The following is a 24,255-nucleotide window of genomic DNA, read 5'->3' as shown; positions in this document are numbered from 1 at the left end:
CTTCTTCTCCTGCCTCAGCCAAGCCACCAGTTACAGACAGACAGAAGGAACTCTACCTGGCCCCACCACTTGATCAGGGACAGAATGAGGCCAACCTCAGCAGACTGAGGTCTCTGACCCAACTGGTCTTTCCTGAATCACTTCCACTCACTTGTGCTCACAGCCAAGCATTCAGGCAAAGGCCTTGGCCTTTGCCTTATAGTGTGTGGTGTTTTATAGGAGTCCCAGTGGGAGAGGCAGCTTTCATTTCATGGTTTTCTCTGGAACTCACACCCTCGGTTACACCCAAGGCAGAACACTCACATTCTGCATGGCCTAGGACCAGACAGAAAGCGCCTGCACTAAGCCAACATCTTCCATATTAGATTGGCACAGAATAACTTCAAGGCTCAGCTGACCATTCCTATCCACATGTCCCAGCTCCGTGTGGCAGGAAGATTTGCCTGCTAGGGACCAGCCTCTGGGTCAAACCCTTCCTTTGGGGGAAGCAGTTAGAGACTCTTACCACATTGCACACTCATGTAGGATGGACTTGGCTACCTGCAGTGCTTAAGAGGGTAGCCGGGGCCAGCAAGGGCTAGAGAGTATAGCTAACAGAGCATCCTGCAAGCAAGGGGCCAGTTAGGAGAGAGCAAGCCAAAGACAAACCCAGCTATTTAAATATCTTGGTGAACCTTTGGCCTCTGCCAAACAAAAATCTCCGAGGAAAAACCCCTTCTGCCTCATCCATTGGGACAAATTCCTGCATTGAGTTTTCATCAGCCTGTGCCTCAGTTTCTCCATCAGTAGATGGGTAGAGTCCACACACTAATCTTTTTCGTCAATATGGGACCAAATGAGCCAGTGAGTTAGGTACCTGCACAGTGCCTACAGGGAGAGGTGCAATCCAACACAGTGGTAATTATCTACACTGAGGACCTTGTTAGAACCTGGGGCACACAGCGGCTGCTGGGCACAGGATTCCTGAAGGTCTCATTGCCTGCCTTCTGAGAAGGGACCCCAGTTAAACCTGACTTGATAGTCACAGACCTTGGGGAGCTGAGACAGCTCTGTACAAGGACTCAGCCATGAGACACTGGTCCTGAGTATCCGCTTGTCCAGAGATTCCCATATCTAGTCTTTGTCTTCTACTTCAAGAGAATCTGATAGGTCAGCCAGGGCTACTCTGTGAGTCTCGAGAGCTTGTTTTTAGAGGTCAGTCATTGCTTACCCTACATGACCCAGGCCAGACAGTAAAAACTGCCTTAATCCATTCACCTTTGCATTTGGCTTAGCAAAGAGGCCACTGGACTCTGATCAGGCAAAGCTCAGTGATGCTCACCTGGCTACCCTGTGACTGGCATGTGGGGGATGGGCAGGGTGCCAGGGAGCCAGACGACTCTGCTTTTCTTGGCCTGCCCACACTGGTGGGTAAATTCCCTTACCTTCATATGTACTTCCCCCATCCCTTCTCCTGGGGAGACCACTCCAGGGTCTCCCAGTGTTGCTCCCTGGGCACTACTCCTGACAACAGCTTGACACTTTAATGCACTTTAACGTCTGTCCTATGTAGAAGCTTAGTGGCTGGGGTTCTGTCCTCATCAAAGCCACAGCTGTGACAGTCTCCTGAGAAACAAACCTTGTTTCCAAAGGGGGCTCCTAGGGGAGGTGGCAGCCTCTGCTGACCCCCCCTCTCTCTCTATCTCTATCTCTGTCTCTGTCTCTGTCTCATCTCTATCTCTGTCTCTCCCCAGCTCAGGGCTCTCCTGACTTTCAGGGGTCTCCCATGACTGTCCCTGGCTGGGCTGAAGGTTTGCAAACACAATGTCATCTCAGTTGTTCTGGCCCAAAGGCTGTCACTCAGGCCAATGCCAGAGAGTCCCAGTGTCCCAGCTCCTTCCAGTCTCCATCTTCTCTCCCCCACCTCTTCTACCCTAGGCTGCACCACACTCCAGTATGTCCCCTCTCCTAGATCAGCCTGGTCCCCACCCCAATCATTCCATCTTTACAAGTCTCTCCCAGTTCAAAGCTGCCACACCTCCTCAAAGTCTATTTCCCAACCCATAAATCTATGTCCTTAGGACACATTCCAGGTCAAGGCTATCCCTGTGAAGCACTAGGTTGCTTTCTTTCTGCCTATACTCACCTCAAGGGCTCCAGGTCCAAGCTGCCGTCTCTCCAGCCAACCACAAGCTAAATCCAAAGGCTGTTTACTTACACTGCACAGACAGCCCCACCCATTGTAGACCAGGGTGCAGGGAAAAACTAGAATGTCTCCAGTATGGAAGGGAATTCTCCACAAAGACCGTAAGAGTCCTCCTCAGGAGCTCCCACAAATGAGGCCCCACCCCTTTGTCACCCCATGGCCACTGACAATACTCACTTTGGCTCCAGGAGGGCCAGGTGGGCCTGGGTTCCCATATGGCCCAGGAGGACCCTGGAAGGAAAGGGAGAGGGGAAAAAAAGAGATGAGGAAAAAGAGGAACAGCCCACTTCCAATAATCCTGCCTGCATCATCCTGTTACCTGTTGTGTGAGCCCCTGGGATTCTAAGGCTATACAGGCACATCCTGTACAGGATAGGGAGACCAGGGCTGGGTCAGGGTGCAGACTGAGTGAGGCTCAGAACCTGGACTAGGTCCTAACCTGTTCTATCCCTAGACTGTCAGAAGGAAGGCAGGAAGGGCACACATAGTACTATAAATTCCCCAGGCTGAGAACTTTCCAGCGACTCTTCTTTCCTGTGGTGCTTAGAGAGGGAAGGGACCCAGTTCAGGAATTGATAAATGAGGAGGCAGAACCTCGGTTGGCTAAGGGAAGAGCAATCTTTGGCCTAACCTGTCTGAGCTCAGGGTAGACTCTTTACTCCTGGACCTATCCTGCTACAACAGCCTCAGGCCAAAGCCACATCAGCTACACACATCTCTCCAACCTCAAGATACTTTCTGTACTTGGTCCTAGCTGTTCCCAGCATCCACCCAGAATGTCTTGCCTATCTACCCTCAGGAACTAGACACATCCTCAAGGCTTGACTCAGAGGCCACCTCGGACCACTCTAACCGAAGTAACCTCTCCCATTAGACTTTAGCAGAACCTTTGGACTGGGATTCTATGAAGGGTGGGCATGATCCCTCAGGGACAAAGGCACCTTCCTACAGAAGGTCAGAGCCCTCCTTTTGACTGCAGATACTCAAGAGACTTGGTCACACTACAGAGGGGTAAGCATGCAAGAATGGACTATGCAGATGCCAGGTACGGGCTGGTTTTTCATACCCTGTTCTGCTCAAGCCATCTTCCAGGGCCCTCTGACAGTGAGCTTCCCTCACACTCAGCAAGAATCCATCCACAGTCTCCCAGCCCAGCAACACAAAACCACAGAGGTGGGTCATGGCTCAGGGCCTTTGCCCAGAGGCAACAGTCAGGAGTAGATGGAGTGGGAAGGGGCATCTGGGGGGTCCACTGCTCCTCAGGTTCTCAGCCTTGTGCAGATCCCTCCTGCTCATTGGTTGGCTGTGTCTAAAGCAGCTTCCTCCTTCCTTCTCTGAGCCATCCCCAGCTGCAGCCTATCTCATTCAGGACAGGGCACCTCCTCCTTTATCAATTCCTGAACTGGGTTCCTTCCCTTCTCTAAGCACCGCAGGAAAGAAGAGTCTCTGGAGAGTTCTCAGCCTGGGGAATTTATAGTACTATGTGTGCCCTTCCTGGCCTCCTTCCAACAGTCTAGAGGTAGAACAGGTTAGAACCTAGTCCAGGTTCTGAGCCTCACTCAGTCTGTACTCTGTCCCCAACCCTGGTCTCCCTATCCTGTGAACACCCCAAACCTACAAACCTATGGTTCTCTAAGGAGCTCCTGTGTTCAGCCTGCCAAGGGTCTGAGGGTAGGCAGAGTTCAGGCTCGATGGAGAACATTGAGGAAGGTTCCTTGAGCCCCGTCCCCCCACAGCCCCTCCAGGACCAATCGTGGCTTAAAAGGTCAAGAGCAGCCACCTCTCCTTCTCGATCTTGGCTGTGCCACACACACCCTCACAGCTGTCCCATCTGCATCCTGCCAGCCACTGTCTCATAGGCACATAGTTGACAGTGAGTCAAGCAGACTGATTCCATAGACAGAGTTTCTTGGAGCAGTGACTGGGGGCCTTGGGGATTCCCCATCCCTCCGAAGGCTCAGGGAGTCTACAGGGCCACAGGGCTCTGGGTAAGCTCAGGTAGGACCCTGCCCCTCACAGGCCCAGTGCTGCTGTATGCACAGAGGCACCAGGATTGTTTAACCAAACATTCTGTTAGCTATGGGAATTTTAGGATCTATGGAATTCCAGCGTAAACACGGGGAATGGGGCAGGAAGAGAGCCTGAAGTGTATCTAGTCATCCAACTAGGAAGGATGCTCCACTCTGGGATGTAGGACCTTGATCCCATAGGTAAGGAAACTGAGGTCAGAAAGAGGGATGGACTAGACTCCCCTAAGGTCAACACAACTTCCTGGTAGGAAGCTTTCCTAAACAGTCACCCAGCACCTCTACTAGGCATCATGTAAGATGGATGGCCTATCTCCTACTGAGGCCAGGTGGGGACCCAGGGCACACTGATAGTAAAATCAGCACAATGGACACTCAGGAAGGATGGGGGGGGCATATCAAATCAAACTGCCTGGGCTCAGCTCTTACCTCTGGCATTTACTCTGACTTTATCTAAAGGAGCTACACCTTTGGGGATCTCAGTTTTCTCCTTTGTTAAATAAGGAGACCTCTAGCACCTATTTCCCAGGGTGCTTGGGAAGAATGGTGGTATCGTGTTCATGAGGGTTAGCCAACAGAGCTCTGGGAGCGTGGCTGTGCCAGGCAAACTGCCGAGGAGCTCCAGACAGGGAGAGTTAGCAGAAAGGGGGTGGAGTCTCATCTGAGCTCCAGATAGAGGACTTTGCACAGAACTGTCTGGGAGATGACACTAAGAAAAGCTGGCTGGTGGTCAGGCAAAGTCAGGGAAGAGGAATCAACTTGCCTGGCCCTGGAATGCTGGGTCAAAGTGCAAGACCCTGACACCTGTATAGTTCCTAACCCTGGGCATGCACCCCAGCAGGCTTTACAGTCAAGAGAAAAGGCAAATCAGATAGAAGGCTCCAGAATCCTGGGCTCAGACAACACAGCCAGGTCTGGAAAGAAAACAGGGCCCAAGAAATTACATAACTAAAACCAACTGCTGGGCTTAGATCTAAAAATATGTAGCAGGTAGTTTTCTCCTCTGGTGCTTGCCTGGCTCTTGGCATGAGGAAAGTTCGACCAGTCTGAGCAAGGACATGAGTGACATGGGCTCCAGCCCGGAAGTGATAGACTTCCCTCTAGAGGACCTTAGGCTCCCAGCATTTGGGAAGATCTTGGGCTCTCATCCAGATATTTTTAGTCACACCTTATCCCTAAATAAGGATGCCCACAGTAGCCTGCAGAGGCTACAGCTTGGGTAGGGCCACACGGGCACCATAAAGTAACAGGCAGGTACCACGTATTGAAGTGGCTTATAGGCTTATGCTTCCAGCAGCTACTGAAATCCAGCTGACCCTGAGCCCCACTCCAGCCTGGGAGTTCAGTGCTTCTCTGTGGCCACAGAACTGTTCCGTCAGACCCACAAGCCACTATGGCCAAGCAGAAGTGGGAGGAGGCACCCCAGGGTCTCATCCACCTACACTGGAATTTTCCAGGTCAAGTGTCTGCTTGTACAGATGGACTTCAAGAGTCCCTGCCCTGCCCTAGGTCACTGTGGGCAGTACAGGTAAAAGGACAAGATATCATTGTTGTCACACACCGTGTCCACACACAAAAGACACAATGAAAAATGGGTACAGGAAAAGGCAGGGAAAGGTCTGTGGATCACAGTAAGCTGGGGCATCATAGGCAATGGAATGCAAACTAAAGGGTCATCTCGGTCCCCCAAAGGACACCCAGCACAGGTCCCCCAAAGGACACCCAGCACACTGTCACTTACCCGAGGACCTCGTGCACCTGGAGACCCAGGTAACCCTGGAAGCCCAGGGGGGCCCTTGAAGAAGAAACAAGAGTAGTGTGAGACAATGCTGAGGTACATCAGAAAATACAATCATCAGTCAATCAACAATCCTGTACAGAAGTCCCCCAGCTATGAAAAGGAGTTCCCTGAGTTCTCCGCCTTGGGGGACCCATGCTTTATTAGGGTCCTCAGGCTCTTTCACAGTTGGTGAAGCCCTGTCTTTTATCATTCAGTTAATTTGTTAGGGTGTCGTCTCCTCCAGGAAGCCTTCTTGACCCCTTCTCTCTTTTTCTTTGGGGAAGTATCTGTAAGTCTGGCTCCCTCTGCAAATGGCAGTCCCCTCAAAGGCACTAACACAGAAAATGAGTCATCCTACCCCCAGGACTCTGCCAAATGTCTGATAACACAAAACAGCAGGCAAACTCTGCATTCAGCCAAGTTCTCTGCAGAGCCAGGGCAGAGAAGGGACTTAGCCAAGGTCACACACACCAAGTATCCTTGCACCACAGAGGGACATGTAGCACAAAGGGCACACGCAGGGGCTTTCAAACAGCTGGGCTTGAGTTCAGATGGCCTTGCTGCTACTCACAACTGGGTATGGCCACTGACAGCCTAGCTTGTATAAGGGCAAAGGTCCTTGTTGGATTACTTAAAGACGAGTGGCAGCATGTGTCTAATGCCTTATCTACCACAGAGCCTGCACTGAAATGTCCATCTGTCCCTGTGGAGTCCAGCATCATCAGCTCCCTAGGAACTTGCAACAAACCCCCATAACACTCTCTGCCTCAGTCTTCCAGGCTAATCTCCAGGCTCGTCCTTGTTCAGCAACATTTAATGGCTCCTCAATTTGCACCGAGAAAGGCCTGGCTGTGAAGTGACAGATACACCTGCATGGTCTCATCTTAGCTCCCTCTGCAGGAAAGCAGGCAGTGGACTGCTAGCTTGTTCACATCCAGAGTTTTGCACAGCATGCTGGGACTTCCTTCTGCCCCTGGTCTCAGCTTCTTCCTTTAAAATGCATGTAGTAACTAATGAACCGTCTCTTCCACCCCAAAGAAGAAAATGAGATTAACAAACGTGCACGCAAGAGACTGAGCCCAAACCCCTCAAAGGAAGCCAGGCTTTCTAGGAGTGTGAGGCCTGGGAATTCATTTGTTTCAAATAACCATCCACGAGATTCCAGGTTCCCTGCCCAGAGTTAGAATCAGTGTTAAAAACTGAGTTCATTCTGGCTGGCAACGGATTGCACTCTCACACTGGGCAGCACGGCTCGGCTCGGCTCAGCTTGGCACACTGGCCTGTGAACACTCCGGGGCTCTCTGACCCTGAGATTCATAGCCCAGATCCAGACAGTGAGATAGCACCAGTTAGTCACTGGTCACTGGACAGCCCTATGAGAGGAGAAAGGAGGAGCACAGTGTGGCCTCAGGCAAGTCTCAACCTGCTCTGAGCCTCTGGGTGCCTCCAGCCAACCTGACAGTACCCTCCACCCAGTCCACATCGATTTGGGACTGGGTCCAGACTGTCCTCCTCCCCAGAGGCACAGAGTACAGCTTAGGATGGAGCTCACACAGGCACAGCACCCTGCCATTCGGAGGTGGCTTTATGCCAGCTGCTCTCACTTCCTCTCCAAGCCCGGGTTTCCATGGCTGCCCAATGGGGATAAGAATAGCCCGTCGCTACGGATAATCTATAAAACGTGCTAATCCTCATGCCTGGCATGAAGTTGATGCTCAAATACCGTGAGTTGTTATTTCTGCTAGGCAACCCCCCTGGGATTTCCCCATTCAGTAGTTTAAGCTACACACACCCCTTGCTACTGTTTTGGGGAGAGTCATGTCTTTTTCCAATAGGCCCTCCTCCTTGGCTCAATTCTCCCAGGCAGGTGACCCACAACTGGAGGGAAATGCACAGCTATAGGTATCCTGAGCCCTTCCAATGGGTTTTCAAAAATCATAGACAGCTCAGAGATGCAAAGTAACATGTCCAAGGCCACACACCTAGCATGGAGCAGAAGCTGGGCTGGGCCACTGGGTTTGATTTTCCACCCTGGGCAACTTCTTCACCGTCAGTGCTGGGCAGTCGTCTCTGAGTAACCATGTGGCCTATCCTAAATCCCTTCCCTTCTGTGGCCTCCTGGAAAATGAACACGCCCATCCTTCCAGGTGTTGACATCTTCTGAGTTATAAGGGTTCTGGAGTTGGGGTTATCAGGTAAGAGAGTAATGAGACCATTCCCATTTGCCAGAAAGTCAATCCCTGATGAGGCTACAACTACGGAAGCCTGGACGGCATCCTCCTGACATTTCCAGAATCTGACCTCATCTAACACATCTATGCAGCACACCCCAGGGCAACTCAGCATCTATAGCCCATCTTGGTAAGGTCAGCCTATGGCCTGGCTCTCGACACAGCAATCCAGGCCCCCGACTGAGATATAGCTACCACTTCCAGCCCACCGGCCAGGGACCTGGGCCACGGCCACCGAGCCCAGCTGCAGCCAAGCCCCTGGCATACTCAGTGTTCACTTTGTTGGCTTGGGTAATGGTGGGTGCCCTGGCCCCTCTGCTCCATCTGAGCGAGTGCCTGCCTTTGCACAGTGGAAAACGTGGCTGTTTCTTTCCAGGCCCACAGCCTGAGCGGGGGAGCCCAATGAATCATGAGCTGGGGTGGGATTTTTCCACTCCACACTGGAAACAAGGAGGCCTCTGAGAGGGCTCGAGTGGGGGAGGGGCAGGGGCCGCAGGCCTGTCTCTGTCCAGGGAGTGCAGGAGGCCTGCGCCAGGGTGGATGCACACACACGGAGCCATGGAAACATAAAATAGCCCTGTGGGTTTCCCTTGGTGTCCTGACCTCCTGTAGCCAGTCCAAGGGGATCCTGCTCTTGAACAAGAGCCCCCCCCCCTTTGCCAGATGCAGTGGGGCCCTGCACAAAGAGTCAGACCTGCTGGCATCTCCCCCTGGCAATCAGCAAATACAGGAAGACATTCTTCAGGCCTGGATTCTAGGGGACTTGAGTACAGGCCTGAGAGTATTGCTCTGTGTTGGGTAACCTAAACAATGACTTCCTGGTCCCTGGGACCCTAATCTGTGCCTCTCCTTTGATGAGACCATAGATGTCTGCAGAGCACCCAGCCTCTGTGCTGGGATGTAACTTCTACTTGGGAACCCAGCTTGATCCTGAATGAGCGACCACACCTCTCCACATCTCCAGTCTCAGTGTGTCCAGCTGCAAGATGGGAGTATAGTAAGCCATTTTCTGAATCCATGTGTGTACTCCGGGCAGACTCTTTTGGCCCCCAGAGCTCCCCTGCTCCCTGAGAGCCAACTTCCAAAGCCTGCATCCCTGACTTCTTCACTCTCCTTCTTCTGGTGGGGCCCAGTCAACCTGGAAGCCCACAAGGGGCCGCTTGCAGGGAAAGTGGTACCTTCCCTTCTGAACACTCACTACGGTGTGACATAAGCCGGGCTCAGGGATTCAGTTCTGGATGGATGCTGGTAACACCTTTCCTGTCCCTTCCACCTGGAGGTCATCTGGATTTGACAGGTAACAGCCATGGTTGCAAGCCCCTGCTGGCTTTTCCTATGCTTCACTGGATCCTCAAAAAGTTCCTCCTGAACCTATGGAGTGTTAAGTCTTACTGCATTCCCCAGTCCACAGAAACTACAGCTCAGAAAAGTTGAGTAAACTGCCAGAGTTCCCACAGCACAAAGCAACTAGGAATTTTATCACCATTTAGTCTAAGAGTTAAAACACTGGGAGTAGACTTCTTAAGTCCACATTATCGTGTCACTCCTTTGATAGGGGGTGGTTATGTTTGACCTAAAGGATCCTGGCCTGAGAACTGGGACAACCTGGGCTGTGCGAGGATCAAATTCATGGCAGAGATCTCCACAGAGGACTGCAGCTCATGTCTTGGCCTGATCTCCCCCAAGGACACAAGAAATACAAGCATTAGCTGAGACCAGCAGCCACCCAAGTATGTGGTTCCCTGCTGTTCTGTGAACCAGATCCTGGACTTAGACAACTGCTCCAGCTTCAGCAGGTGACATCACACCCCACCTGAGAACCATAGCACATGCCCGCCATAGTCTCCTCCAGCCACTGTTCTCTAATGCCAACCCTACCAGGGACTCCCACCCTGGAGAAGAGTGAGACGTTTCCCCAGTTGCTGGTACTCAAAGAGACAGTTGTACATACTTCCTTCCTATGACAGATTGCTGATCATCCTCTACTTGAGATGTGGATGCCACTACTCCATGCTACAGAGCCAGCTCAGGGGAAGTATGGGGCAGAATCAGGATTTGAATCTGGATCTGTGCATCGCCATACCCAGAAAGCATAGCTCTCCACCCCCCGTTGCTCTGCTCAGATGCTGTAGATAGGAGAAATGAGAGTGTAGGATGGCTGTTCGTATTCCCACTACCTCCAGTTCCACATCCCTCCACACACCCTCAAACGTGGCCCTGTCTTCTCTCCACTCCTGGCCTGGAGAGAGTGGCTGGCTTCCTTCGTTCAGTTGTGGTGTACCACATAGCCAGAGTCAGGACTCTGTGTCACAAGAGGGCAGTTCACCTCCTCCAACCCAGTGCTCCGGGGCCCTAGAGTGTGCAGCTCCATTTGCAGAGCTGTCTGAGCCAAGAGCACCCAGTTCAGGGTCAGGCAGGTGCAAAGGTTCCTTGTCTTGTTCTCCGGGTCTTTTGATCCCTGACTCCAGACCACCGACTGGAGAACAGCGGAAACGTGAGCCGAGCACTGACCTAACTGCAGAGTAATGTACACTATTTCCATAAGCTTCGAAATGTGGTTATAATGAGCAGACTCTGTCCCCTTGGAGACGGGCTGGGTAAATATTATTCCTAATGATTATTAAAACTCATTAAGCGTGCTTGCAAGACCCAGGAAGTCCCAGCATCTGCCACTGTCTCCACATTGCAAGGTGCCTGAACCTCAAACCCAAAGCCCAGTGGGGGACCTGGCTCTGAGGAGGGGGCAACTGAGGCATGGTGGCCATTGCCAAGGTCAGAGCAGGGGCTTGAGCCTTCTAGAACCTCCATCCCTCTACGCCCTGCCTAGATGAACTGGCCTTCAGCCAGGAAAGGTTATTGTCCCTGGATACAGTCCCAGGCACGCCCCTGCACATGTAATGTCTTTTCTTTGTCTCTTCCTTGCTCCCCCTGACCCATGAGGGCCTTCCTCATCCTCAACTCCTTGACTAGGGCTGGATAATCGAGCCGGGATGTCAGCCAGCTAAGTGAAGCATAGTGACAGGAAGGGCAGCTGGGGAGCTCGGAAAGCGGGGGTCACGGTGAGTAGAGGCCACCTGAGAGCCACCACCCCTCCCACCCTCCAGGAGAGCCCAGTGGACTAGACTTTCCTCCAACCCCTCCCACTTCTTCAACATCTAGTAACTACTAGATTTCATAAAGAGAATACCGCATGTGCCAAGCAAAACACCTCCCAAGCTACTCATCCGTGACTTCTGTCCACAGCTCCCAGACAGGCGCACAGGCCAGCAGAGCCACAGGAGGAGCTGTTTGTCAGCTCCCTCTGGTGACCTACGTTTGTCATCTATGGTGTTCCGAAAGCCACAAGACCCTTGCATTGGGTTAGCAGTGAATTACCTTAGACCTGAGTTAGCTAAAACCCAGGGACTCCTACCAAGTCTGCCCCAATGACTCACAACTCTGCCCTAGAATATATGACTGCTAAGACAGTAAGGCTGGGGAGTTGGGGGCCAAACTAGCTTCCTGCCCCTGGTAGCTCTTTTCCCCTTCACCCTTACCAGGGGGTGTTCTCTTGAGCCAAACTGCCCCATAGCCACCCACGTATCCACCAATTAGCATGCAGACCCTACCCAGTCTTACCGGCAAGCCACAGTCTCCTTTGGAACCTGGAGGCCCCATCAGCATCGGGAAAGGTGTAGGGCCCAGCAGGTGGAAGAAAGGGAAGCTGCTGGTGGTGGGCTGGGGGCTGGAGGACAGGAGGTGGGCTGGGGCAAGGACCAGGGCTGGGGTGGACAGCTGGCTAGGCTTGGTTGTCAGGTCTCTTGGTGAGGCATCTCTGGCTGCCTTCCCAGAGTTGAGAGGTACGGGCTTCCGGGGGCTGCTCTTATGTCTGGTTTTCTTGGAGGCTTTCAGTCCTGTGAACTTCTTGCTTCCAGCAGGAGTTGAAGCAGAGTCACGTGTGGGAGGCATCGTTCTAGGATTTCCAACACCCGAAGGAGGGAGGGCTGTAGCCAGTGTCTGAGAGCCCAGATAGGAAGCAGGGGACTGGGACATAACAGTTTGCTGAAGAGTTTTAGGGACACTGGTGCGGGCCAAGACCGGCTTGTTGGACCAACTGGTCATCTTGGACTTAGATTTTGCTACTGTGGGGTTAGTGAAATTCTTAGATAAGCCAGTAGTAGGGTGCAGGAGCTGGGGGCTGTGGGCTGGAGGTCGGGGTGTCATGAAAGTCTTCTGGACAGGCCTCACAGTGGGACTAGAGGCTTTGGAAGGTGCTAGGCGGGAGGTGAGAGGTGTTGGTTTCTGGGTGGGTAAAATGGATTTTGTGAATGAAGGGGCACCTGTTTTCTGGATTGCATGGGGACTTTTCATGGGAGTAACTGAAAGGGAAGAAACAGAAGGCTTGGTGGGGGGACGTTTGGTGGGGCTAGTAGCTGTGATCTGTCGTGGCTGGACAGAAGCTGGATGAAAAACCCTGGTGGAATTAGCCAGAGAAGCTGAAGGGGAAGAGGAAGGTGTTTTTCTGGCTGACTGTTTGGCCAGTGCCAGTGGGGTCTGGGACGAGCTAGGTTCGGAGACATCTGCCTGGACAATCCTCAGGGGTTTGGTGGGCATGGCAGGAGCCATAGTCACCCTGCTTACAGGCCTGGCCGCTACGGTTGTTGGGGTTCTGGTCAGGTTCCCCAGGCCAAGCAAGGCTGGTTCAGGATGCAAAGCAAAGGCTGGGCCAGAATCCCAAGGAAAGAGGGCTCCCACCTGGGGACCATATGTGTCCACCTGTCGGCACCGCTCTCTCAGGTGGGCACAGTAGTTGTGAGCGACCTGCGCCACAGGATGGATGCTAAACTGACAGAGTGCACCTTCAAACTGGACAGCACGGGGGTTCATCTTCCCCAAGAGAAAGGAGCCCTGAGGGTCAAGCATAGAGTCCCTACGGGAAGGCAGTGGGACAGGCACCCTGTGCTGCCCACAGGCTGTCACCAATGTAACCGTGCGGCCACGCAACTCTAGGGCCAGGTGGTGCCAGCGCCCATCATGTACATCCAAGTCGAAGGCCACAGCTTGCCGAGGCCCCAGGTGGACGAGTGTCCTGCCAGGGAGGAACTGCAGACCCAGTTGCAGCTTGTGTTTCCTGCTGTGGATGGCAAAGAGGAAGGCATGGTTCACACGGTGAGAACAGAGACTCAACACCAGCGCCAGCTCCCGCCCCAGGGTGGTGGGAAGGACACTGGCTGTGGGGGCCTGCAGCTTGGCCCGCTGTGTGAAGATGAAGCCAGATGGGAAAGGAATGACACCAGGGGGTGCGGGGCTCTGGCCACCCCCGGCCTTCGTCCAGCTGAGGCCCAGCCGCTGGAGGACATCCACATCTGGGAGGGATAAAAGAATATGGTAAGAGCCTGCTCCAGCCCAGGCTATAAGCAGCCACCTGGTTTCCCTGCATGCACAGAGCCCTACCCCCGACTGAGGTGTCACATTGCAGCCATCTGTGACAGACTGCAACCTTGCATCCCAAGGTTGGGCTCCGTGCTCCTTCCTGTCCTCCTGGGTTCTTTCTGAATCTACATCCCAGCTCTAATACCTCCTAACCCTGTGGCCCTAGAGCCTCAGACTTCCCACCTGTCAGATGGGGCCATAGCATAGGAGCCATTGCAAAAGGATGGTGAGATTAGCAAATGCCTTTGTGGTAAAAGGACTAGCAATAAGTACTTTCAAATGACAACAGCTGCCACCAAAGATAATGACGTTCACCAAACACCTCCAAGCCAGAGACGCCCTTCTCCTCTACTTCCAGGAAGCGCTGGAACTCAGTCAGGATGTTCAGGGAGTCTAGCTGGTATCACCACCTCCTTAGAGGTACACCTTCCCACCTGGGTCTCTGGCTGGAGCAGGCTGAGGAGCTGGGCTCTGCTCTCAGAGGGAGCTAAAAACTTTACTGAGCCTTCCTCCTGAATGGCTTTAGGGAGCACAGAGGAAAAAAACAAGGTACTCATGCAATCTCCAGTGTCCAGTCAAGCACACAGACATCCGTCCATGGTCTAGCTCAGTCCCATCTTTAGTAATTACATTGATGGGGCTTCCCAGAGCAAAAGAAAGGTTTTGACAAGAACAAATTCAAATGTGCTCTCCATGCTTGTAAACCTAGTTCTCTCAATCATCTCTGAGGCAGAAAACCTCAATGATTTACACTGTATGCATGCGTTAGAGCTAACAATCTTCTATGTGCTTTAGAGACAAGTTTTCACATCATGTAGCCCATGTTCATGGAAAAGCATCCTGACCCACTTCCCTAGGTTATCTGTTCATTCATCTTTAGCTATCTGAACTGCCAGTATCTACAAAGGCTGTCTCCTGATCTTGACCTCTGCTGGGAGTCACCCAGTGCCTCTGGAAGGTCTAGCTATCTCTAAAACTTCCATCTGGGTTGAGGTCTGGGTCAGAAGCCTAGAGACTTTATTGGTATGTGTTGAATGTTCTCTCCTTATTGTCTTGTGTACAGAACACAGACCACGCTGGAGCCTGAATCCAGCACATGACATCTAAGTGATCCTCAGCTGAAAACCATGAGCAGACAGCTGAGTGGATGGATGGATGGATGGATGGATGGATGGATGGATGGATGGATGGAAAGAAAGACAGACATACATGCAGATGAGCAGAGATGGATGCCCTGGAGGATGAGGCCGTGAGGAGCACCTGCATGTTTCATCCTCTCCCAAGCCCTGCTTGAGTTGCCTCCCAATTCCCGAGCCTTAGCTTCTCTGCCTGTAAACCTCAGACAGCATAATAGGCTCCCAGTGTCCTAAAGATTCTGCCCCCCCTCCCAGGGTGTTGAACCCATAGCTTCATGATGGCTTATAGGAAGACTCTCTTTTGTAAAAGGCGAGGGCCTTCAATGTCACCCATATTCCCCCTTCTTAAGCTTTCCCAGATCTGCCAGTCCCCTACTGTAAGCTAAAGCAAAACATTACTTATGATTCTCTTAGCAGATCTTACTGGTTTTAGTCACAAGACTGTCCTATCATAAAATCTATGCACTATAAACAACCTCAAGCGGGAGGAGCCACTTAGCGGGGGAGGGAAGCCACCTGCACACCCCACAATGCTGGGGCATTTCTCAGGCCTGCTCTTGGCACACACTCCTACATCCTTCTCTACAGGCCAGGCCTCCCGCCAGGTGGCCAACCCTAGGAGAGACACAGCTGGCCAGGACGGGCATCACATTGGATTGTTCCCCGTTCATCCTCAGATGGCTTTCAAAGTGGACGAACAGCCAGCTTCTGGGGAAACCCTGAAGCTGTTAAAGCAGGAACAGTGACTCCTGAAGTTTCCACCCACTGTAGAAGACGGGGCTCCCAAGACATTTCAGATGAATGAAATCACAGCCGACAAGAACAAAACTGAATATGCTTACCATGCACATGCATCCTTGTATCCGATTCTCCCAACCACCCTGAAGGCAGGAACTAGCCTCGCTGCACTACACACACAAATTAGAGCTAATAACCCTCTGGATTTTTGAGACAAGGTTTCACTACGTGGCTCACACAAGCTTGGAACTTGGGAGCTTCCTGCCTCTTCCTCAAGTGCCAGGATGGCAGGTGTGTGCCAGCCTATTAGGCTTGCAATATGGTAACTTACCCAGGCTGCTGTGCCACTCACAGCTGGGCCAGAACCTAGGGACCCAAGCTCGGGGTCCCAGCCATCACCCCATACTGATCTGAAGCTATTTGGATTAGTCAGGAGGCAAAGCAGAGCCCCATGTGGAATCCTACCGGGAGGAAGAGACAGGGGACACGGAATGAACCGAGCGCCTGAGCCAGGGTGCACGGGGCGGCCAGCTGGCTCCAGTAAGATGCCTTTATTACATAAACCTGGCTCGGTACAGCTCCGGTCGCTCCCACCCCCTGCCTGACTCAGGACTCTGGACAGCTGTTCCACAAGCTTGGAAAATATGACACATGAACAAATGTTGCTGGGCAGCAAAGTCCCTTCCGGGCATGGTCCTTACCTCCCAGGGGTACAGTTCCCACCCAGTGGCCAAATCAGGCCATGGGGACTCCTGAGGTGCCAGCTGCCTGTCCCAGAATGAGGCAGGCACAAAGGAGGGAAGGACAATTAATTTAAGAGGTGTTATGTCCATTTGGCACAGATATGGGAGAGTCTGAGTTTCTATGGGGAGTGAGGAGGCTAGCCCATCGATGCCTGGACAACTCCCCAGGGACAACAAAAGACAAGGGTATGGAATGCCAGGCATGGGCAAAGACAATACTGCCTTCATGTTTCCTAGCAGTGGCTCTTAAGAAATCTACCACAGTGAAGCAAAGGAGACACTCAGATCAGACTTCTTGGGAAAACGAGGACAGACCTGCATGTAACCCTTCCCACCTCTCACAGACTCCAATGGAGCCTATGGTTGGCTCCATTCTCTGGATGGGAAAACTGAGCCGATGCATTCCAGCGAATGGTGTGGATGTCTGCAACCCAAGTTCTCAGATTCTCTTCCGCCCTCATTTGTCTCCCACTGGACAAAGAAAAGAGAGAATTACCTTCAGGAGCTCCTTGGGTGGAGGCCAGATGACAGGCAAATGAGACCAAGATCCAGGCGAAGAGAAACCCCCTAGAGACAGGCAGACACAAATGCATACAGCATTAGCTTCCATTCTCACACCCTGACCGGCTAGGGAGCCAGGAGGGATGGCCTAGCTCGGTTCCCTTCCATCTTGGTCTCATACTAGAGTCCAGAGGTGAGGCATAGCCTACAAGGGTCAATCAGAGTGGCTATCGATCCCAAGCCTCAGCCCAGCACCCCAGCAAGGTACCAACACAGCTTTGCTCTTCACAGAAGGGTCCAAAGCCCTGTGCTAGATGTTGGGTGATCTAGAGTCCAACCCCCTCTGTTCAGTCTCTCCATCTGCACTACCACCTCAAAAGTTCAAGGCAACCTTCAGACTTTAGGCTATAGATAACAGAGCCAAAGATAAAAGGCAGATGGAAAAATCCAAAGTCTGCTCAATGACCGGTGTTCTCACGGTGCCAGGAGAAGAGATGATCCCCTTCTCAGGGCTCAGACAGCAGCTCATCAGACTTTGTTATGATAGAAGAAAACAGGGCTGGGGGCAGAGCCAAGCTAGGTGCCCCCGGGAACAAACCTGGTTACCTATGACTTCCAGGTCGTGCGACTCCGGAGGATTCACTAAACCTCCCTGAACTCTTCTGGTCCTATGCAGCATGGACTGACACACCTTTGCTTGCAAACCAGATGTGGGGATTAAATCGGCTCATGCATTAAAGAGCTGCCTTGGTTCAGCCAGAGAAGCCCTCCCTCACGGTTGCTGTAACCCCACTACTACCACCCCATGGCTGCATCCAAGAGCCGTTAAAGCTTCAGTGGCTGCTGCCACGATAGGCAGAAGTAAGGATTATATTTCACCTTCCTGTGGGAGCAGCCACTGGGACACCCAAGCCACTCAGGGCATCTGATCCCCAGGAGGGTAGAGGGGAGGCTGGGGCACGTGGCCAGAGATGGCAGAGATGGCAGCTGGAAGCTGAGCTGGGTGAGTGGTGAGTGGTAAGTGGTAAGGGCTCTGGCTGGGGTACACTGGCCAGGTTCCTTTTCCAAGAGTAAAACCAGGCTGGTATGCTCATGAGGAACAGGGTAGTACAGGGAAGCCAGGGCTGCTGTCTGGCTGCTGGCTGCAACTCTTGGCTCCTTCTCTGCAGATCTCCCTACTTTCGAATCTAAGAGGAGTTGTGATCAAGAGCAAGCAGGACATTGGGAAGTGGTGGCTCACGCCTTTAATCCCAGCACTTGGGAGGCAGAGACAGGCAGATTTCTGAGTTTGAGGCCAGCCTGGTCTACAGAGGGAGTTCCAGGACAGCCAGGGCTATACAGAGAAATCCTGTCTCGAAAAACAGAGAGAGAGAGAGAGAGAGAGAGAGAGAGAGAGAGAGAGAGAGCGAGAGAGAGAGAGAGAGAGAGACAGAATGCTATCGGCACCACCCAGCTCACCCACCCATGGAGTTCAGACACTGCATACTGCATGAATACGGATCACACAGTGACTAGTTCAGAAAGGCACATATGACTCAGGTATAGCCAGTGAGATGCCTGCAGGCTGGTACCTGCCAGCCACCGAGGGAAATATTTGGAAAAAAAGAGGAAGACTTTCTACTGGCCTTTGTGTTTTTGAAAGAAGACAACGCTGTTTAGAGTTGTTGTAGGCTTTGTGTGTGTGAGGTGAGAAGTCTCATGATCACTCGGCAGAATGAGAAAAATTATGTTAATATCACCACACCTACACTGATCGTCCTTGGGGCTCTTCAAAGGGGGATGACCACTGAACCCTTTTTAAAATGGGGTTGAATTAAGTCTTCAGTTACTTGCAGCCTGAGAATGACTGGACGAAAGGGCTCTGGGATGCTGATGATAGCCTTGACACCTTCTCCAGCAGGCCTATGCATGGGTGACAGTAAAGATGCCACATGTCAGTGTGGTGAATGGGGGACCAACCACATGCTGGAGCAAGACTCTTGACTTGCAAGTATCTTCCCAAAGCTTCCCTCCCTGACTCTTTCTTCTTCCAGGTCCTTCTTTGCCCTTTCCAGTCTTTGGTCATTGCAAGGAAATCTTCTTTTTCCTCAAATGTCCCCTGTCTCACTAACTGAGGATAACTGCAAACAGTCAGGAGTGCCCAGCCACACTGAGTTTGCCTTCTCCCATGGCTGGCTTTCAAAAGCCACAGGCAGCCTCAGTGGCCCTGGGAAGTAGGAACAGGCTATTTAGTTCTATTTGACAGAGGAACCTGCACCCCAGCAAGGGCAGGTGCTTCCTTTCAAAGGCACCTTGTGCATTTCCCATAATGTATCCCCATTAAGGAAGGCAGGCTAAGAAACAGTAGCCAGGTAGCACAGGGAAGAGCCAACCCCTGCATCCAAGCTCAGATGGCTTCCCCACCAGGCCTGTATCCCAAAAGTTCACAGAAGTTCCACAGTCAAGAAGCTGACCCCCTGGCTTCTGGCATCTGTCCTCACTTCTTGAGTCTGCCAATGCTATATCACATGCACCTGTCTTGGATGTTTTCCAAATGACAGAGGGACACTAGGTGAGTGAGAAAAGACACAAGAGCCACATGTGTCCTAGATCGTCTCTGGCTGTGGTTATGGGCACCCTAGAAGCTAGATCAGAGTACACTACTAAGTTCTCAATGGCCAGAAGGAAGACCCTGGAGATAGAATCCTGTTGTCTTGTGCCATTTACTTGACTAAGGCCAAGCCCCAGGAAACTGTCGCAAATGCAGCCGATTTTCTGGGCTTAGGCTTCTGTGTACATTGGAGGCATAAACTTCCCAGTGTCCAGCACATCTCAGTGAGAGAAGGGCCTTGAAGATCCCTAGGGATCAGATTCTATACCTAGCCATCTTTTTTGAAGAGATGGTTAACAAGAGCCCAGAGAGAAGGGACTTGCCCAACGCCACACAGCCAGTCAAAACAGACCTACATTTTATTCGTTTTCCCTAGAGGAGAAAGTGAATACTTTTAGAGACTTGCTACTTGCTGGGGACCAGAGTTTCAGCTTTCTCAGCAGGACTAGAGATGCAACCAGGAGCCCCGGAGCCATCTATGTGAGTAAGCTCCAGCCTGGAAAGTTGGCTGCGGAAGGGAGGAGGCCCGGCAGTGTGACTACTGTTTCAGTGCTGTTTAGGCTACTGTTAATAATGCTGGTGGCTTCACTGGCTCACTGGCTTTGTTCTCCCTGGCTTCTGTTTTCATTACAGCTTCATAGACCTTGGCTTGGCCATGGAGGGGCTCCAAGGTATCTGAAAGATCAATTTATAAGGACAGCTCCCAGATGTGAGCCACAAAGGACACAACTTCTGACCGTGGAACCCTCCAGGGAGTAGCCAGGTTTTTTTTCCCCCCTGCAAGAGACCAATCGATAGCTCACCACACATGAGTATTCCTGTTCAGAGGCTTGGCTAGAAGCTGCCTTCTATCTGGATGGCTTTCCCTCCATACCTGCTTCCTGGAAACACTGGAGACTCAGAAATCCACTCCAGATTCAGCATTCAGAGAGGTCCAAGGTCCCCAAGCCCAGAAGACACAGGAACCTCTGAGGATGGCTGATGTGTGGATGCTGTCCCCAGCTGCTCTACCATGGACTGAGTGATGCCAGGGCTGGCTGGGCAGGGCATGAATATGTCCCTGTCACACCTGCCTCTGTGGCCTCACCAGACCCTGTGTGCCCAAGACAGCCACACCCAGGTCCTCCTTCACACCTGCCACCTCCTCCATGGGAACACACACACACACAGACACAGGTCATCTGTCTGGACAGGATACAGTCCAGAACTTTCCCATTGACTCACACCCATTCACAAAGCAGCAAGTTCTGATACAAATAGCAGCTGTGGTTTACTGAACATTTACTATACACCAGGCCATGTTCAGAGCCTTTCCTGAGCATGTTTCTTTAACTTTCAAAAATCCTTGCCATCTGGGAAGGCAGGAGCTCACCTCGTTGCTATAAAAAGGACAGGCAGATTGGTGGCAGGCCTGGCCAAGCACACACCACAGTATAGAGGACTTGAACTCAAACTGCCTGTTGCTAGGTTCCTATGCTCTGCTCCAAAGTCTGCTTTCCACTGAAGTGAGCCCAGGACTGTTTCCCTGCCATCCAGGACTGACTCCTCTGCATGTCAGACCAGGACAGGCTGTGGGGACATCTAGAAGGTCCCTGGGCAATGAGACCAGAAGAAAGAAACTGCCAACAAGATATCAGGGGGGTATGTTGGGATGCAAGCAGAGACAAGGGAAGACATTGAAAATAGGCTACTTCAACGAAGATCCCAGAGCCCAGTGCTCACCCAAAAGCAGCAGTACATATGGATGTCCAGGAGGGAGGACTTCTCAATACAGAAGCAAGGAGGGACAAGAAGGAACCAAGGTAGGGCAAAGCTTGAAGGCCTACTGAAGCCAAGGTGCATAGGCACTTGGGGATGTGTGGTCAAAAAGGCAGGGAGGCTTTGGTACTGCTTGCCTTCCTCAAGCTTTGGCCCCATTGGGAGGGGAGAGTGATCCCTGGCACCGCCACACTGCCCAACCGCTGGCATCTGCCCTGGCACAGGGTCTTCCGGAGAAAATGAGTCACCAGTGTGCTCACTAGTGCCCTGTGTATACGAATGCGTGTGGTGGGGGAGTGGGGGAATCTCAAACAGCCAGCTTTTTCCAAGACATGGAAAAGAAGGGGGGGCTCATCACCCTGGCTTCAGCTCAGAGGAGCGTTTCTTGAGAGGGTGGGCGGTACTACAACTCCAGCCAATCTCTCCTGGGAGCCCTAGGGTCCCAGCAGGATGGAAAGACAAGCCCTGTGCCTGAGCTGTCGTCTACAGGGCCCCTCTGGACCGCGTTCTCCCACACACACCCACACATAGTGACTGGATCCCTCACTCTCTCTTACAACTTCTGCACAAGCTGGGAATCCCAAGCACAGGGTGCCAGCTGTGTGCGGCCCCGCCCTGGAGATTCCCGGCCCCTCTCTGGCCGCGGTTCCATCATCTGTACAAGGAGGTTGGACTTGGTGATCTCCCAGGGCCTTTCCGCTCCCACAAGCTGGCTCTCACTCCTCGCTTACTCGGGAGAGGGACGGGAACTGCAGGCTTCCCAGGAGAAGCTGGGAAGTCTGAGGTACGCCGACCCAAGCAGACATTCACAGGCAAAGAGGTTAGGAAACGCAGGAACGTGCAGAACCAGAAACTGAGCCAGGAGCAGACGCCTGGACCTGAAGACCTACAAACTTGACTCACAGAACATTGGAACTAGAGCCCTGCAAGCTTGCGACCTGCAGACTCCCTCCTCCCGCCCCCGCCCCTGTCCCCTGCCCGCCACTCTGGGAGCTGCCACTAGACCCCTCTTCGGATCGGATCGCTGGTCTGGCTCTGCGCGGACCCTCCCCTGCTGGCCCTAGCTCCAAAGGAACCAAGCAGCTCAGCCTGGGGGGCGCAGCCCCTGTTAACCCTTGGCGTCCCGCCTGGCGGGGTCGCAGGAAGCTACAGGAAGCTGACGTTCCTCTGCGAGCGTCTGGCGTGGCGGGGAACCCCAGACTCCTGTGCACATCCGAGGCGCAGGAAGCTGAATCGAGGGCAACCCTGGGATCGTACTCACCCCCCGCGTCCTGCCGCCGCTGTGCCTCGGGCCCCCCGCGCCGATCCCGTGCCCATGGCAGGCCCCTACTTCATGCTCCCGAGCCCGGGGGGCAAGTGTGGGCGCGCCCCATGGGGCCGCCAGCCCCCCGCCGCGCCGCGCCAGGCCGGCTCAAAGCGCGCTGCCGGCGCACCCCCAGCGCAGCCCTGCGCCCAGGGGCGCCGGAGCAGGCGGACAGCACGGCCCCAGCCCCGCGGTCGCCCGCGCCAGGCCCATGGTCCCAGGACTGCGGAGCCGCGCTCGCCCCTGCCTCGCTCTTTTTCTGCTTCCACCGAAAAGGAAGAAGCAAGAAAAGGCAGAGAGAGATGATCAAACTTTTGGAGGCGGGCCGCTAACGGTCTCTGGAGGCAGAGTAAGGCCAGGCGAGAGCGCGCGGAGGGCGGTGGAAGCTGCCTCCCCGCCGGCCTGGGGGAGGAGAGGAAAAGGAAGGATTTGGGGGAAATGAAGGCGATTTAAAGTCTCGGCCCGCCGCAGCTCTCCACCTTCTTCTCCTCCCCGCGCCGGGCCGCCCTCTGCTGCCAACTGCTGCCCCCTGCCGGACACAGCAAGGGATGCAGAATCGGTTGTCTTGCGGGACCATCTACCTATCCAACCGAGGGGGACACCCCACCCCCGGATCTCAAAACAGACGCATGGAAAAGGGTCTCCTCCAGGCTACTCAAGGATCGATCACAATTGAGATTAGGAGCTTATGATTGATGACACTAAGGGTCCTCGGTAGCGGATGGTGGGGGACAAAGGGGGAAATTTCTACCCCCGAAAGGATCCTAGAGCTGCAGGAACACAGCTGGGACCTTGACTTGGCATCTACATTTCCACGACAACCAGCATCTGTCTTTACTCCCAACGCTTAGCAGAAAGGTTGCACCCTAGAGCTCCGGGGAGGAACGCTTTGGGTGAGCGTATTGGATGTGTTCAGCCTTCCTGCACTTTCTCCGACCAGAGGCTCCTCGAGATCCCACGCGGCACCCTCTGACATCCAGGCAGATTTTCAAACTCAAAACCACGGCTCAGCCCTAAAACTAAATCTCTAGCTCTATAAGGCGAATCATACTCACTGACTGGCCAGCGCGCGTGCACACACATTCTCCCACAGGCACACTCCAAACACTCACATTCATTCTCACGCAGACACAGTCACGCACTGTTCTGAGCTCCCGCGAAACACCTTTGGATGTCTGGATTCCTGGCGAGCGCAGACGCTACTCTCCCAGAGGCAGCTACCCGAATCCTCGCACCCGCAGAAATGCACATGCACAGCGCACACACTCACACATGCACAGTCCATGCGGGTCCCCGAGTGCACACTCCCCCCTTGCATACGACCTCTGCGAATAGCAACCACAGGCGTGCATACAGGACTTGCACCCTCTCCAGCACATGCATCCGCCTTTGCACACTCAAAACGCCTAGCGCTCCGTGAGTCCCAGGGCACTTACTGGGTCCCTAAGTGCGACGCTGGCCGGTCGGTTCTTAGGCGAGTGCCTAACGGCATCTGTGGTCATGGGTCCCCGCAGCCCCGGGCACGGGGGCGGGGGTGCAGTCCCCTTCCCTAAAGGCGCACAGGGCGCAAAGGCGCCGGGAGGAGCATGGGAGCGCGGGCCTGCGCCACCGGCCCGGTCCCCCTGCACTGCAGCCGCGGCCACTCCGCGTGCTTCGGCTCCGGCTCGAGCTCCGGGTGCGGGGGGTGGCTCATAGGTGCTGGGGCCGCGACAGGCGCCGGCCCTTTTGAAGTCTTCGCTGGGGGCGGAGAGGGGGCGCTGAAGGCGGCCTTTTAAATCGCGGCTGCACGCGGGCACGGTCAAGCAAGGTGTCTGGTTTCAGCAAACTTTCGGAAAACTCCCAAGTAGGAGT

General features: G+C 53.4%; 1 protein-coding gene across 1 annotated transcript in view; it reads right to left on the bottom strand.

The window, feature by feature from the left end:
* Positions 1-23,937, bottom strand: part of Col27a1 (collagen type XXVII alpha 1 chain) — a 121,497-nt gene extending 97,560 nt beyond the window's left edge. The window contains exons 1-5 of the mRNA XM_028779904.1: positions 23,841-23,937; positions 16,749-16,819; positions 11,842-13,568; positions 5,954-6,007; positions 2,363-2,416 (exon numbers count right to left, since the gene is read on the bottom strand). Of these exons, the coding sequence (XP_028635737.1) occupies positions 2,363-2,416; positions 5,954-6,007; positions 11,842-13,568; positions 16,749-16,819; positions 23,841-23,896 (1,962 nt within the window). The 5' untranslated portion in view covers positions 23,897-23,937. The remainder of the gene's footprint in view (positions 1-2,362; positions 2,417-5,953; positions 6,008-11,841; positions 13,569-16,748; positions 16,820-23,840) is intronic.
* Positions 23,938-24,255: the final 318 nt, after the last annotated feature.

This window comes from Grammomys surdaster, unplaced genomic scaffold (assembly GCF_004785775.1).
Source record: "Grammomys surdaster isolate TR1022 unplaced genomic scaffold, NIH_TR_1.0 363, whole genome shotgun sequence".
Classification (NCBI taxonomy): Eukaryota; Metazoa; Chordata; class Mammalia; order Rodentia; family Muridae; genus Grammomys; species Grammomys surdaster.
Note: the sequence above shows the minus strand (reverse complement) of the source record. Positions and strands in the feature narration are given on the sequence as shown.